Below are 17982 nucleotides of genomic sequence, written 5' to 3'. Positions count from 1 at the left end.
AAACCACTGAGCTGCTGAACTTGCTGACTGAAAGGTCGGCGGTTCTAATCTGGGGAGCGAGGTGAGCTCCCGCTGTTAGCCCCAGCTTTCTCCAACCTAGCAGTTTGAAAACATCCAAATGTGAGTAGATCAATAAGTACCACTTTGGTGGGAAGGTAACACCGCTCCATGCAGTCATGCCAGCCACATGACCTTGGAGGTGTCTATGGACAACGCCGGCTCCTCAGCTTAGAAATGGAGATGAACACCAACTCCCAGAGTCGGACACAACTAGACTTAATGTCAGGGAAAAACCTTTATCTTTACTAATAAGGCAAGAACCCAATCTTTCTCTCTGTTAGACTTTTGAACTGAGTTTCTTTTAAATCAGTTTTTTGAAATCTCATAAAAACCATTTGGGAGTGCATGCAATTCAATAGTCATGCTGGATAGCTAGCTCAGATTAAATCTTGACGCAGTAGTGTACTATATCTTTGGGATTAACCCCATTTCAAGTAATGTTTCCATGTACTAATTTGGAAGTTAATCTGCGTCTGTATGGAACTGTCAGATAATATTCAACTAGAAAAATATAATACGGTACAGTTTATTTGAGCAAATTGTTTCGTGTCCGTAGCTCCAAATACTGATTTGCAGAATCCGTGATGATTTATGAATGCTACCAAAGTCATCCTAACTGGAGGATAATAAATGTCATTCTTCCAAAATATCTGGAAAGTATCAAAATGAGGGAAATTTCTTCTGTTTTCAATCCGTTCTTGGACCTTGATAATAAATCATGTTTCTGTCTTAGCATTCTTGATCTGTATTGGGTTATTAGCAAGGATTGTTTGTTTTGTTCAATGTTTATTACACGAAGAATTAACAAATGCCTATTTTTTTTTCTTCTCTTTTTCTGGGCTGTACAATAATTGTAATCACACCTTGAAATGGCAACACATATGTGATGTATTGAAACGCCTCTGTGGTGCATGACAGAAAATGGCAAATAACGTAGTACTAGGTGGATGAGTGAAGCAATTCTGCTGCTAGAGTATGATAAAAAGAGATGGGATTATTATGACCAAAGGCAGCTTGATTCTGTATTAGGTCTATATGTGTACTGAAAGGCTATGTATTATTTACTTGGTCATTTTTTTTAAACCATTCAAGTTTACAGCAGTTACTTCTCAATACATAACTTTATTATCAAATGCCTATGTTCAGAAATAACTCAAAAAAAGGGCAGGAAATCCCCCACCTTGTTCAATTTTTGCAGGTTTAGAGGCACGGAATCCCTGCAAAAGTGAAAAAAGGGCAAATATAAGTCTTTGTTTTAACCTGTCCTGCTTTTCTCTCAAAGTGTGGATGCAGGGCAAATTACAATTATGCATTAATATACACACCCATTAAAACATTTAAAGCACTCTGCCTCATCATCACAAAAACCCTCCTCAAGCTAGATCTCTGAAATCCTAGGCCCATAGTCTAATTAATACTATATCATATTGCCTGTGATATCATTGTCTTGTGTCCCCCATTTCTACTCTACTTCCATTAAATGGGGCTCTTCCTGGCAATGCCTTTCCAATACCTTACATTGATATTTAAGCATATGTTTATGTCCTCTTTGCATTGGGCACAAAAAAGAAGATGTCTTGTTGCCATGGTATGTTGCATCTGTGCAGTGCTTCAGTGACATATTGTCTTTGAATTCCTGGCCTTAATGGATATGTTGGCAAATGTGTGTGTGTCTGCAAACCCAGTTTAAATCACACTATAGTCCTGTACCCCTTTACCTGGGAGAAATCACAACTGTCATTGGAATTTGTTTCCAAGTTCTATCAATAGTAGCTTATCATAACCTGGTACCATCCAGAAATGTCATGGTATAGCTCCTGACATCCCTTGCCATTATAAATTACGGTGACCTGGTACATGGGAAATTGTTCAACATCTGTAGGATACCTGGTTTGAGAAAACCAATATATAGGACTGTGATACCTCATGGGCCTTGTAGTCCTGTTCCTAGTGCCATCGTGGCAGATGAAGATGAAAACATGGGGTTTTCGCCGGTTCAACAAGAGCCGGAGTCTTTTCACCTGCCGGATGTTGATGTTCGTACCCAAGAATTCAGTAAAACAGACCGTGGACATTCCTTGCCTCCGTTCCCTAGGAGAGAGTCCTATTGTGCAGACAGAGGAGTGAGGGAACAGAATCGCAGGAGTTTACGGATTGCAGCCAAACAACAGGCTGATTAGGCCTGCTTCCCTTGGGAAATTCTAAGGAGTCTTGCATCTGGACAAAGTTGGGTTTCGCTTCCCGTTCTCTAGGGAAAGAGGTTGTTGGCGGGAAAACGAGACCCCAATATAGGTGCCTGACGCGGGAGAATCTTTGCGGAGTCAACAGAGCAGCTTCAGGAGTAAGATCGTGTGTGGACTTCGTAACCCCAGTTCCTTGCTTCCCGGATCAAGAATTCAAGTACTGCCTTGCCTTGCTTTTAACCACGGATCTTGTTCCAAGAATCACTGTTTGCCTTGTTCCTAGTCACGGACCTTGTTAAAGAACCAAGATTATATCCAGCCTTGTTGTCAAGCTACCTTGGACTCCTAAGACTCTGGCATTTCCCCACACTATTGCTTGGCAATAGTGTGTGTTTCGGTATTGGATTTAAACTTTGAACTCTAATATCTTTATTGGACAATACATTTTTGGACTTTATTTGACCTCATTTGAAAGGTCTGCTTCTGAACCATATTCTTCACTTGTTTTTATTACTTTTATACATTTCCTTAATAAAGATATTAGATAGAGATTGGCCTCCGTGTATGGTTCTTGGTGCCCTGCTGCCTGGGGTCTGACAAGGACTGAATAGTTGTATTTAACAATTTATTTCTTGTATGGTAGCATCTCTTTGTTGACCATAGTCATGGACAGAAAACTAATGCTCCGGTGATGTAGCATTAATAGCATATCCCTATTCTCCAGTTCCAGCTAGAGTAGCCTTGGTTTATTATCAGAACCAGGTGCAAAATATGCATTAAAAACTAAAGGTTTCCCCTGACGTTAAGTCCAGTCGTGACTGACTCTGGGGGTTGGTGCTCATCTCCATTTCTAAGCCGAAGAGCCAGCATTGTCCATAGACACCTCCAAGGCTATGTGGCCATCATGACTGCATGGAGCGCCGTTACCTTCCTGCTGGAGCGGTACCTATTGATCTACTCACATTTGTATGTTTTCGAACTGCTAGGTTGGCAGGAGCTGGGGCTAACAGCGGGCGCTCATTCCGCTCCCGGGATTTGAACCTGGGACTTTTTGGTCCACAGGTTCAGCAGCTGAGCGCTTCAACACACTGTGCCACCAGGGCCCCCTAAAATATGCATATTGGAATTAAAAAACAGTGTATAGCTGAACAGTAGATCCTAGAGCCCTTCTACACAGCCATATAACCCAGAATACCAAGGCAGAATAACCCAGAATATATGCTTTGAACTGGGTTATCTGAGGGCCATCCACATAGTACCTTTATCCCAGGAGCTCCCAGTTCAAAATGGTGGATGGCCAAATAACGTCCCCCCAAAACGTGGGAGGAATTGCTACAAAGACAAAAAACGCAAGATAAAAAAAGTGTAGAATATCCCTATTCTGACCAGAAGATTCGGATCTTCGAATCTCTGTCTGTCCCTGCACTCAGAAAATACAGGATTTTTATGTTGTTTGTTCCTGGGTTATAAATGTTGCTTTCTCAAATTTCATCTGTTTCATTTGTTCTTATTTTGCATAAACTTGTATGATATACATTTTTTCATTCTTTGAATTCTTATGGCTAAATTGTGAAGGTGCTATTGTGAAGGTACCCTATTAATAGTGCCCCGTATTTTGGCTTTAACAAGACAATATTAACCTTGTAAATTGCAATTAAAAACAAGCGTATGTCATCCAGCTGTGTTCTTTTTTTTTTCCAGGCTGGCAGCCTCGGTGGTTCCTTCTTGCAGGAGGTGTGTTATCCTACTATGACTCACGGGAAGATGCTTGGAAAGGCTGTAAGGGAAGCATCCAAATGGCAGTATGTGAAATTCAAGGTAACAGAAAAGGTCGAGAACTTGTAGTATGACTCTTCTTTCTTTGTAGAATCCAAACATTGGAAAGTCACTTTTAAATACAATATTCGATTGATACAGTAGATTGACTTCATGCAGTGCAACAATATGATCTCATTATCCATAATGTTAAAAATGTAATTAGAATGCTTTTAAAGTATCTTTTTTCATTGCTGGTGTGGTTAATATAATATATTACGTATAAACTTTGCCTAGAGTGCAATAACCATTTTCACATGTCCAGCCAAATTCTTAAACCATGGCTTAGAATAACAACATCAGCATGCATTATTCCCCAATTCCTTTCCAATTTTTGGATGCATCTATACTGTTGAATTAATAGGATTTGACAACAGTTTAACTGCCATGGCTCAGTTTGGCAGTTAAAGTAGTATCAAAGTGCATTAATTCTACAGATGCACCCCTTGTTTCCTTTGGCTTTGCCATGGAGAATTAATTAAGCCAAAATTTTCACTATACCTGAATTTAATGTATAACCATAGTTTAACAAATATAGTTATATGACCTAACACCCTAGTTTTTTCATTGACAAATTACAGTTGTCTATACCTAATGGGGAATACCTAAATTATTTTTGACGGAAATGATACGTTGAGAGTAGAGTACGTTGACATAGTATTAGTCTAACATGAATAGAAAAATGTGGGTTTTCACCTTACTTTGCAATCTTTGATCCACCAGAAGTTTTGGACTTGAACTTCCAGAAGACTTGGTGGCCATTGGTCAGGGAATCTGTGGGTTGAAGTCTCAAATATATGTAAGATTGAAGTTTGGGAATAATTGGTTTATTACATAATGAATATCTGAATGTACCCCCGAGCTTGTTCGTACAGTATCCAAGATAAACGGGCCAGCAGAGCATTGGATAAGCGAAAATCTTGGATAATGAGGGATTAAGAAAAAAAGCCTATTAAACATAAAATTACATTATGATTTTACAAATTAAGCACCAAAATATGTTTTACAAGAAATTGACAGAAAAAGCAGTTCAATACAGAGTAATATTATGTAGTAATTACTGTATTTACAAATTTAGCACCAAAACATTGCAACAAAAACAATGACTACTAAAAGGCAGACTGCCTTGGATAATACAGAACCTTGGATAAGTGAGACTCTACTGTATGTATTTTATTAAGCTGAGTTGTTAATTAACACTTTTGGTGTCCCATTTTTCCGAGGGTTGAATATAAAACTGTGATCCTGGGTTTGTATAGGTTTGTTCCCACCATTAGAACCATATTTTTATGGTTTTGGATGTCACAGAAAATTTAGGTCTATGTGTTTATATCTGAATTAGGCCATATATGTCTAGATGATTCCTTAGGTTTTCAGCCAAACTCTGTTGATCTCAGTTCACCCAACAGATAACACGCGAGTGGATTTGATTATCCCCGGAGAACAGTACTTCTATCTGAAATCCAAAAATGCAGCTGATAGACAAAAGTGGCTGGTTGCTCTAGGAACTGCCAAGGCCTGCTTGACGGACATCCGGACCCTCAAAGAAAAAGGCAAGCAATCTTCATTCCACATTGTAATTCTCGGTTTCTCATGGAACAGCATTTTTAAATTTATTTTTTCAGAATTTTTCTGAGTTACGGAAATGGAATAGCAAGTACGTGTACTGTTGACCCTCTGTATCAATGGATTTTGTATCCTCAGATTCAAGCAGCCACAGATTAAAAATCCAAAGGCAGACCTTGACTTTGCCATTTTCTATAGGGGACATTATTTTACTACACCGTTGCATATAATAAGATTTGAGCATCCATTGATTTTGGTATCCACAAGGGGTCCTGGAACAAACCCCAGTTGATACCAAGGGCCCATTGTAGTATCACTCAGTTAATATCTATAGAACTTCCTTAAACACATCGATTCTTTCTAACAGCAATACCGTTTTTCTATGTTGATTTAGCCATGATATATTATGGGGTAATATTGATAATAAAAATAATGGACTTTATTCATTAATTAGTTAATTATTAAAACAATGGTTACATATTTACAGCATAAGTTATAGTTAGTTTAAAAAAAAGTTAACATGCATTTTGGCCTGAACTACTTAACCCAAATTAAAACCTTTTTCAATTTTTAAAATTACATTTATATCTTATATATATATCGCCCTCCTCCCCATTTTATCCTTCATGGCTGAATAGGGATGCGAACTTCAGTCTCTTCAGTTCTGTGTCATTTTAAGGACCACATGAGACAGAATATATCCATATTTGACAACTTTTTTGATAATGAAAGTGGGGAGATTAATTTATTTATTCAGTTCAGTAATATGAAAGCAATAGTGCTTTTTATAAAAGCGTAATCCATCATACTTTATCCTTCTAGTAAGTTTCAGGTAATTCATTGTTAAAAGTGTTAGTATAGAAGTGAATGAAACATACATTGAAACAAACAAACAACCTCTGAGGATGCCTGCCATAGATGTGGGCGAAACATCAGGAAAGAATGCTTCTGCAACATTGCCATACAGCCCGGAAAACTCACAGCAACCCAGTGATTCTGATCATGAAAACCTTCGACAACAAATCAACATGTGTTTTTTTTTTCATTCCAGCATAAACCATTCTTTCTCTTCTTAAAAAGTTACACACAGTTCTAGAGTCAGAAGTTAATTAAATACATTAAATCACATGGAAAGTTGACAGTATCATGTTAGTTTTTCCTATTTCATGTTTTTCTTTTCATATTTATTTTTTAAATACCATTGAACACATAAACTTTATAAGTAAATAACCACTGAATACATTGCATCCTTGGATTAGGTAAAGGTTTTCCCCTGACACTAAGACCAGTCGTGTCCAACTCTGAGGGTTGGTGCTCATTTCAATTTCTAAGCCGAAGAACCGGCATTGTCCATAGACACCTCCAAGTGTCTATGGACAGCACCGGCACTGCATGGAGCACCATTACCTTCCTGCTGGAGCGGTACCTATTGATGTACTCATATTTGCATGTTTTCAAACTGCTAGCTTGGCAGAAGCTGGGGCTAACACCAGGTGCTCACTCCTCTCCGCAGATTCGAACCTGTGACCTTTCAGTCTACAAATTCAGCAGCTCAGTGCTTTAACACGCTGCACCATCGGGGGCTCTATCCTTGGATTAATATCTATTTAATTGTATGTGTTTGATATAGAATGAATTATAGTAAACTAGTGAAACTTTCCTCCATTGTAATAGATTGTTTTGTCCAGATGCATCTGACCTTTTTTGTTTTAATGCAGAGTTTTCAGAAAACACGGATGCTTTGAAAACGAAAATGGCAGAACTTCGGTTGTATTGTGACCTCCTTGTTCAGCAAGCAGATAAAACAAAGGTAACTCCATTATCTAATGTATCGGAAGCTGGGGACATGTGGTGTAAAAATGTTGTCAAAGGTTAGGGTTAGGTACTTGTGTATTTACTCATCCCCCCACATTTGCTGGGGTTAGGGGCACAAGACCGCTGTGAAAGTTTTAAAAAGGTTTGTTTTTTTTAACCTGGGAGAATACCTCTGAAAGAAACTCATGGCTTAATGATCAACTTCCACTTGATGTTGACCATAGAATCATACCAGAGGACCTAGAGATTCCCAGGGATATTGTTGCATGGAGGACGGAGAAATTTCCAGAGAGAGCATTTCAGTAAAATCCACAAATAATCAATTTTGCAAAATATCAAACCCACAAATGAGGGGAAAGTCGAATGTAATTTTCAACAAGGACAACAGTGACAACAATCCCGTGAGATTAGTTTATAAGGCGACATTTTTCATGATATCATTAACATTAAGTGATTTGTCAGGGTTTTCTTTTTGGAATTCCCTTCTGTTGAAAGTTAACATGATGTGTGTGATGGTTAAAGCTGTGGGGATGGGGTGCAAAATGAGGTCGTTGCCTCTCCAGGTGAAAATGAAAAGAACATTTCCTTCAGTCCCCAGATATCTAGCATTTCAGAGAATGAGATACTGAAATTGCATTCCTAGGACTCTTAAGTTCGCTATGTTCTCATTCCCTTTTAAACTTTCCTACTCCTGTTCATTGGAAGCATATACTGGAGCCCCCGGTGGCGCAGTGGGTTAAATCTTTGTGCTGGCAGGACTGATGACTTGAAGATTGGGTTGCTGATCTGAAGGTTGCCGGTTCAAATCCAACCCGGGGAGAGCACGGATGAGCTCCCTCTATCAGCTCCAGCTCCATGTGGGGACATGAGAGAAGCCTCCCACAAGGATGGTAAAAATGTCGAAACATCCGCGTGTCTCCTGGGCAATGTCCTTGCAGACGGCCAAGTCTCTCACACCAGAAGCGACTTACAGTCTCTCAAGTCGCTCCTGATATGAAAAAAAAATTGGAAGCATAAACTTTCTTTCTCAATGTTCAACTGAAGATTAATTTACCACAATGATGCAAATATAAAACGTTAAGGGAGAATTTTGTTGGAGGGTCTGAAATAATCTTGAGAACAATGCTCTATATTGGCACCCCTGAAAAACTTAACTTTAAAGGAGAAACCTGAGTCTACCTGAGCTTGTTCTCGCACTGTTGAAAAGGCCCAACTCCTTCTGTCTCCACAATGCTAGGATAAGATCTCTGCAAGTAGAAATCAACAAGAACTGTTGAGTTATGAATGAATTATGTAGAGCAGACAAGTCTAGGCCTGTACATGTTATGTGGTGATAGCTTCTCAGCTGCTTGCTGTGCTGCTGTAGATATGATGTGTTTTCATTTGGGCCGGGCTGTGGCGCAGGTTATTGAGCAGCTGCAATAAATCACTCTGACCATGAGGTCATGAGTTCGAGGCCAGCCCGTGGCGGGGTGAGCACCCGTCAATTAAAAATAAAAATAGCCCCTGCTCGTTGCTGACCTGGCAACCCGAAAGATAGTTGCATCTATCAAGTAGGAAATAAGGTACCACTTATAAAAAAAGTGGGGAGGCAAGTTTAACTAATTTACGACCTGGAATGAGGAAGTGCCGTCAGAGTGGATGATGAAGCAGCTGCTCCCCCCTGTGGCCAGAATCGAACATCCCCTCAGGAGAAGGTTAAATTGCTTCTGCGTCTGTCTGTCTCGGTCTCTGATGTATTTATGGGCATTGAATGTTTGCCCTATGTGTGTATAATGTGATCCGCCCTGAGTCCCCTTCGGGGTGAGAAGGGTGGAATATAAATACTGTAAATAAAATAAAATAAATAAATTTATTAGGAGCATTTCATTACATTTTATTGTATGGGCTGAGCATCTCTTATCTGGAATGTGAAATTTAAAATACTGCAAAATCCAAAATTTTCCACACCAGTGGCTGAGATAGTGACATTTTTGCCTTCTGATGGTTTAGTGTACTCAAACTTCGTTTCATGAATAACATTGTTCAAAGTATAAAATTATCTTCAGGCTGTGCATATATGAAACATAAATGAATTTAATGTTTAAACTTGAGTCCCATCTCCAAGATATCTCATTATGAACATATGACCAAAAATAAGTACAGGCAGCCCCCCAAGTTGCAAACATCTAACTTACAAACGACTCATAGTTAAAAACAGTGGGAGTGAGAAATGAGAGAAATCTACTCCTAGGTAGGGAAATGCACTCTTGAAAGAATTATCATGGGGAAAAGGTGTCTCCACTGAAGCTTTATCTCCAGACCTTGTTTCCACAACAAGCCAGATTTTCCAAAATCCAATTATCATAGGGACAGAAAGTGAGGTGAAATTTTCTGAACAGGGACAGCAAAACGAACACCACAGGGGTGTCAACCCTTCTCTGTGCTATCCAAAGCTTAAAATTATATATTTGGAGTTACACTTTAAAAATGTACCTGTTCCAACTTACATACAAATTCAACTTAAGAATAGGTCTACAAACCCGATCTTGCTCGTAATTTAGAGACTTCCAATGCTCCAAAATCTGAAAAAATCCAAAATATGAAACACTTCTGGTCCCAAATATTTTGAATAAGGGAAACTCAGCCTGTATTGCGAAATTTTATTATTTGCTATGGCTTTTTGCAAAGTAATAAAATTTTAAATGAATTGCCATATTATTCTAAAATGTAGTAGGGCTCTTCAACAATTACAATTCAGAGGAGTAAAACTTCCTTCTGTGATAAAGTAGTTCACAGGTAGGGCTGAAAGCTACATCATTGTTTACTTTTTTGTGAAAGAATGAACCTTGACATACTTAGAGAAGTTGACTTGTTTTTCCCTGTTGCTCAATTAAATGTGAAGTTTCAGTTCAACTTATAGTCCAGAATTGACCCAATGAATCAATTGATCAGTGGAAAGTCAACATTTAAATAAATACTACTAATGAAATGTTTGGTTGGCACTCATATTAGACCTAGGAACAAGACAAGTAGGTTCTCCAGGAAAGTTGTTCATTTCTATAGAGTTCACTTTCATCCATGATTTCCTCTTTACATGGATTTGAGGGCCATACTGCAAATATTTTCTCCACTTTTGCAGAATGGAGTCGACACAGGAGCACTGTTGACAACCACCTGTACTACATTCCTGAAGACCCTTGATGAATGTATGCAAATTGCAAATGTGGCCTTCTCTTCTGAGTTGCTTTATCAGCCAACCTCTGGATCTCCACATTCAGCTTTCTACAAATTAAACAAGGTAATCACAGGCAGCCTTTGATGCTGCATTATAGCCATCCTTTGCATGAGTAGGCCAGATATCATTAACTGGCAGACAAAGCTGCTAGATTGCTTATTTGCATGGCATTTAATTTGGGGAACTACTTTTTAAAAAAAAGAAAAAGAAAAAGGTATATATCAAATGGAGGGACCTTGAGCAATAAGTGACAAACATCCAACATTCAAGCCACATATGAAATATCCTCTAGAAGTACTGATTTCATAAGATCACAAAAGTGTCAACAGTTTATTAAAAGACATTGCAGTTTTGACAGAGATTTTAACAGTAGTTATTGACTGCTGTGTTAAGATATACTCCCGGGGGTTTCTTTTCCTCTTACTGCTTCCCAGGTATTTGGGAATACTGTTCATTCATGGGTTGTGTGTTAGTATGGATTTTCATGCTGTGTAAGTAGATGGCATCATAATTATGGTGGATTTGTGCAACTGATTGTACAACAAGCACCACATGCCTATGCAAAGTGGGCAATTAACTCCCCAGCAATCTAGAGAAAAGTGTATGAGAGGGATTGCAAAACTGTTGGGTGGAATACTCTGATAAAGTGTAATTATCTGTGCAATTATACACACACAGAGACACACACACCACCCCACACCACAAAAAACAAACTCTCAACAAAAACCCCACAATGTCTCACCCCTTAATCCCTTCTCACCAACACAAACAAACAGCCACCACCTTTATTTAAAATGATAAAACTAAATGAAAATAATAATAATACACACAGAAAAATAACACACATTAAAAACACGACTTTTCCCCTCGAGTGAGTATGATGTTTACTTCTGCTTAGATTTTTAAATGACTTACTACAGCAATGATGGGCAACCTTTTGCACTTGGTGTGTCAAAATTCACCAAAAAAACTTAGCATAACTTGGGTGGTGTGTCACTTTGGGAAAAAAAACCCCATAATTTTGCAATATGTGTAGTTTAAATAACAAAAATATGATTGTAATATATAACTGTATTTAATAAATCAAAAACTATTTACTACCATTATTTCCATGTACAACAATCTATGGTACCTCTTGCAGTTTCCACGCTGATTTCTCTCTATTGTAGTTTCAATGTAGTCATGAATAATAATATAATAATATAATAATAGTAATAATATAATAATATACTACAATAATAATAGAATAATAATAGAATGTGTGTGTGTGTGTGTGTGTGTATATAATGTGCATAATTCCCATGGAGTAAACAACAAAACCACTGGACCAAATCACACCAAATTTGGCCACAAAAGACATTAGTCATCCAATCAATCTGCATGCGGCAGCGTGTCAGCAAAAATGGCTAGGCGTGTCAGTGCTGACACGCGTGTCATAGGTTGGCCATCACTGTACTACAGTGTACTGCTTACTTTGCATTGCTAATGCTATTGGATCATGCCTTGGTTTTTTCCCATATTCTTTGTCTGTATCTCAGATAAGTTACAGAGCTCTAAGGTATGTTTTCAACAATTAAATTGTGTTTTTTTTCTTGCAGCTCAAACTTCCCAGCATATTTAGCCGCGGTGTAGCAGAAAGGTACAGCACACTTTTCCATCTGGTTAATAGTGTTGTTTCTCAGTGGTGGACTTTTTCATGGGCCTAGTCCTGTGTCACTCTTAGAAATGAATAGACAGAAGGCACACAAAGGATGTTGTTGTCATGTATATCCTGTCAACATTTGAAGTTCTCTGGATGCCGCAATATTAAAATTTTCAGCTCCCTGGATGTTATTTAGAGCTGATACATATTACTGTACAGCAACGGAGGAACACAGGTTCTCAACTCCTGCTTTAAGAAGGAGTATCTGAAGGGAATTTGAATTCCTGAATTGATGTCATGTGTAAGAGGTAGCAAGGGTCCTTTTCTATGCCACTGCTTCTTAAACTGTTGGTCTCAACCCCAAATGGTGTCCCCTGAGCTCAATGCTGGGGTCCCAAAATTGGCAACAGTAAAAAGTTTCTGAATGCCACCCATTTACACAAATCTGAGGGCAACTATATGCAGTGTTTACAGTGGACTCTGCAGAAGATTCTTCAGCTGTATTCCATAAAAAGGAAAATCAGCCTATTTAGCAACCCTTGCAAATGCTGATTATCAGTAAATGCTTGGATTGTATACCTATTTTATATACTGATATACCTGGGGTCACATAGAAATTTAATCTCTCAGAGGCTATTTGGTAGTGAAGAAAACGTTGACACTCACGACAGGTAGCCCTTAAGAGCTAGTTGCGTGGGATTTTTTTTTCCTTTTTGAGGAAGCTTCCAGACACTCTGCCCCCGCTGCTAGATAAGAAAAGAAGGCCATCTGTGCAGTTTCCAATCCAGTTAGTGATAGATGGGCAGAAACCTAGTTTCGCTTGCATAATGCTCTTAGCTATATGAGAATAACAGTCTATAAGAATGTATGCTCCCATTCTAGAGAATATAAAAATGAACTGTACACACCAACAGTATAAAAATGAAAGTGTTTTCCTTACTGAACAGTTGGGTTTCTTTTCTTTTTTGTTTTTTTCTTCCCAGGCAGATGGAACTTAAAAATACTGAAAATGGATATATATATGCAAATGCTAATCTTCCTGAGCAAACCCCTGTACTCCTGAAAACTGGTGAACGGGACCATGAAAAACTTATTACAGGTAAACTACATGAATGATTGTTATCCAGCACTGGGGTTGGCTTGCAATCATGTTCTTTGGAGAGGATGGTCTGCGTCAGTTATTATTATACCTTAATGTAATGCATTATCTGATATACCATATTTACTAGAATCTAATACTCAGTTTTTTGGCTAAGTTACAGTGCCAAAATTTTCTTGCAGAGATACCAGAAGCACTTGAAGTGGCCAGTTTCTGGTCAAAGGAAATGTACATTAATGCCATGTTTTTAACTTTGTGGTATTTTATACATTATAACTGTATTTTCAATTTGCTTCTGACAAGAAAAATATATAAAATAAGTGCCAAAATTGAGATGTGCATTACCACAACAACAACGCTTTATTGATTAGTCAATTTTGACGATATCAAAACATGTGAAACATACAAAACATACACACTTACCCATACATACAGTAAAACCATGTGTATATACAAAGCATCCCGGCCTACAGGCCTAGGTAGTTGTGCAAATACAGAATAAAAAGATTAACATTAATTATTCCCTTAAGGTAAGGTTCGAGTGGGGGCAAGGGTAAGTGAAACTAGTAGCTTGTCCATAGTAAAATTTAAATTTGGATTTTGTTAATGGCATTAATGTCACAGCTCTCAGGTTCCATTTTCTCGCGGATGGCCAGCACTTTTTGCGTAAAAAGGGTCAGTTTTAAAATAGAATTTTTATCTGAACCCTGTAGAAGGATGTGCAATTTCTCCTTATTCTCTAAATGAGTATGGTTCTCCAGCAGAAGCTCTAAATAGAAAGATCGAATCATGTTGTAATAGGGGCATTTTAAGAAAAAGTGTTCTGATTCCTCCACTTCTGCATCTACCTCACGGCACCCACAGGTTCTCTTCGTATAGGGGATATTCTGATGTCTACCTAGCTTAAACTTAATGTCGAGGTGTGCATTAGGTCTGATGGTTCATTAGAACCATGCATATAAATCCACCTGTGCCACTGTACAAGAAATCTCAACTGGGAACAGAGGATGACGAGGTGGCGGTGGCCATGAAAAGACTAACAGGAAGCTGTGCCCCTCCATCAAGCCTGGTGGGAGGGATGCACCAGCATTTTTGTGGCCACTACAGGCTTCTTACCACCTTTTCCATGGCCACTGCCACCTTATCACCAAGTCCGATGGGGGGCACAGCTTTCCACCAGCCTTTTTACAGCCTTGCATTACATTTGACAGCAAATCCTTGTTTTATCATGCACACTTTCAAGATTGAGGTGTCTATTATTTCGATGATTCATTATACTCGAGTAAATATGGTAATTTGGCAAAAGATGAAAGAAGAGAGTTGCACCTGCAGAATGTGGTGACAAAGTCCTCTCTCTGATCTATTACTGTAAGTGCATTTTTAGCCCCAAGGTAGGCTAATATATATGATTCTCCCCTGACCTCAAGTTGCCTCATTTTTATTTGTGAAGTAAACAAGACTGGCCCAAGGGATCTGAACCAGTTTATGCATTCTATTTGATGTTGGGCCACTGGACTGGTCCCACCTTTCAGAGACTTTCACTCTGATCTGCAGCCTTTCCTCTGTCTGCTCCAGTGTTGCAACCCTGCACAGCGTCTTAGTATGAACAGCCACTCACCATGCTCGTTGTCAGTCAGTCCGGAGTCAAAGCCATAGTAGATTCAAATAACAAACCATGCCGGGATAATCCAAAAGGCTTAGTCAATAGTCCAGTCCAAAAGTCCTCACCAACACATCTAAACTACCGTATATACTCGAGTATAAGCCGACCCGAATATAAGCCGAGGCACCTAATTTTACCACAAAAAACTGGGAAAACATTGACTCAAATATAAGCCGAGAGCGGCAAATTTCAGAAATAAAAAGATACCCAAAAATTACATTAATTGAGGCATCAGTAGGTTAAATGTTTTTGAATATTTACATAAAGCTCAAATTTAAGATAAGACTGTCCAACTCTGATCAAATCATGATTCTCATCTTCTTCAATGTAAATGTGCTTATGTATCCTTTTAATAATAATAGAGTAAAATAATACATGTAATAATAATAATAATAATAATAATAATAATAATAATAATAATAATAATAATAAATACAGGAAAATAATACAAATAATAATAGAGTAAAATAATAAATTCAATAATAATAATAATAATAATAAGATCAGAGTGAAATAATAAATGTATTAATAATAATAATAGAGTAAAATAAATGTAATAGTAGCAATAATAGAGAAAAATAATACATGTAATAATACCAATAATAATAGAGAAAAATAATAAATGAACCATATATTCTCGAGTATAAGCTGACCCAAATATAAGCCAACCAGGGCCCTCACCCGAGTATAAGCCGAGGGGGGCTTTTTCAGTCTTAAAAAAAGCGCTGAAAAACTAGGCTTGTACTCGAGTATATACAGTATACTTAATCCAAGGTCCGAAGTCAAGGTTTAACATATAATAATAATAATAATAATAATAATAATAATAATAATAATAATATATTATTATTATTATTATTATATTATAATCCAGCATATCTATCTTGTTTGCTGTGTCATAATAATAATAATAATAATAATAATAATAATAATAATAATAATAATAGGAGGAGGAGGAGGAGGACTTTACTTTTGTACCCTGCCTCCATCTCCCCGAAGGGACTCGGGGCGGCTTACATGCGGCCAAGCCTGGGTAATTACAATAAACAGAAAAATAAGGCACACAAAGTCATCCGACAGCACTCCAAGCTGTAGCAGGTTCCAAACATTACTCCCAGCAAAGACCAAATCTAAACTGCCACTCTTTATGCTCCATGGTACATGTGCTCTCACCTGTTGGCCTTTCTCTGTGCCATCCGGGCGGATCTACGCAGCTGAATAGCATGAGTCCTCAGTTGCAGACTTTCTGAGATACTTAACTCTGCCTCATTGCTTTCCTGATCCTGAGTTAACTCAGGACTCCCACTTGCCTGAGGCACTTGGTCATGCACTGCAGGGGTAGCTTCCTCAGAGTCAGGCTTCCTTATCCAGACCATAGCAATCTGTCTGCTGCCATAGTGCACAGAGAGTGTGTTAGAGATGAAGAGACAGCTCTGAGGTCCAGCTATGAAGAGAGGCACCTAGAAGGGCACAGAATCCTTTGGAGGGTTCCTTTGATGCGGTGCTCTATGACTGGGTCTCTGGGTCCTTGGGAACATCTGCATGCATCCTGATTTTTGTCTGGATTTCTTTGCCATGGCCCTGTCACTGTATAGCGAAGGCACTTGATGAGGAGCCAAGCTCTGAGATGGCCGATGAGGAAAAGGGAGAACTGGAAGATTAAGAGGGTGGAGAAAATACAAAAGATGGGATGAGGATAGAATGAGTGTGAAGATGTATGTACGGGTGAATATGACAGTGGCAAATTATAAGTCCATCTGTATGTAACACAGAACATTTCCCAATGCATAATAAGTAAGAAATTTTTTTTCTTGCATTCCTTAATCATTGCAATCACCTCATCTAATTGTTCATTTTATCATTTTGGATCCTTTCTTTCTAAGATGGTAGCAAAAAGGATGGAAAAGATAAGCTGCTGCCAAAAATACCCGATCGGGACACCAAATCTTTAGAACTTCCAGCGGATTCCATAGGCAAATCAACACCCCTGAGCGAAGAAACAAACAAAGATTTTAAGACATTCTTCAGTGCTATGAGCATCAGGTATAGAACCATTTTGATGGCCCAATGCTAATACTTCTTCATGTGAATCACTGGTCTGAGACACTAGGGATTGTTTACATTGTGCGAACTGGCCCCAAGACAGTTGCTTAACAAGAAGCATGATCTATTCCCTGAAAAATTATCAGAGGTGAATAAAAGACATTTGTACTGGTATGAGCATATAAATAATTGCATTTTCTTTGTCACACAATTTATAAAATTATAAGCTTTTCAGGAAGAAGACAGCAGATAAGCTTTTCAATGCTAATTAAAGTGATTAACTACACAACATTCACACTGACCTCTCTCACCCTAGACTTTCCACAGATATATATTAACCTCTTTGCTTAGTTTTCTCCATACCTCACAACCTCTGAGGATGCCTGCCATAGATGTGGGCGAAACGTCAGGAGAGAATGCTTCTGGAACATGGCCACACAGCCCGAAAGACATACAACAACCCCAATTTATAAAATTTACAAATAAAAAAATTAAAGCCTTGAAATTTAAAATAAAACTAATGAATCTAATCACCTTTTTTTGGCTAAATTACCTTGCCAAAATTAGGGTGCACATTAGATTCACAGAATATAGTAATCTTAATGTTGAGCCAAAGCAATAGGGAAAGTTGCTTCAGGAGCACCTGGAGCTTCTACTTGACGGATGTCATCTGTAATTTAATTGTCCTAGATCAAGGCTATGTAATCCTGGGATTTGTAGTTTGGTGAGGCATCTGTACTATTTGACATAAGGCACACAGCCTTGTAAAACTACAGCCCCCATGACTCCATAGCACTGAAACAAGGCGATTAAAGTGGATTCATTCTACAGCATAGATGCACTCCGAGATTTTCATTGCTGAAAGTGTTGTTATTCCAA

The 17982-nt window shown here is 38.3% G+C and overlaps 1 protein-coding gene across 1 annotated transcript in view; it reads left to right on the top strand.

The window, feature by feature from the left end:
* plekha8 (pleckstrin homology domain containing A8) overlaps nt 1-17982 on the top strand; it is a 38652-nt gene that overhangs the window by 9266 nt on the left and 11404 nt on the right. Inside the window, exons 2-8 of the mRNA XM_008112744.3 lie at nt 3945-4061; nt 5456-5611; nt 7343-7434; nt 10561-10719; nt 12255-12295; nt 13282-13397; nt 16944-17103. Of these exons, the coding sequence (XP_008110951.1) occupies nt 3945-4061; nt 5456-5611; nt 7343-7434; nt 10561-10719; nt 12255-12295; nt 13282-13397; nt 16944-17103 (841 nt within the window). The remainder of the gene's footprint in view (nt 1-3944; nt 4062-5455; nt 5612-7342; nt 7435-10560; nt 10720-12254; nt 12296-13281; nt 13398-16943; nt 17104-17982) is intronic.

The sequence above is a fragment of the Anolis carolinensis genome, chromosome 6 (assembly GCF_035594765.1).
Source record: "Anolis carolinensis isolate JA03-04 chromosome 6, rAnoCar3.1.pri, whole genome shotgun sequence".
Lineage (NCBI taxonomy): Eukaryota > Metazoa > Chordata > Lepidosauria > Squamata > Dactyloidae > Anolis > Anolis carolinensis.
Note: the sequence above shows the minus strand (reverse complement) of the source record. Positions and strands in the feature narration are given on the sequence as shown.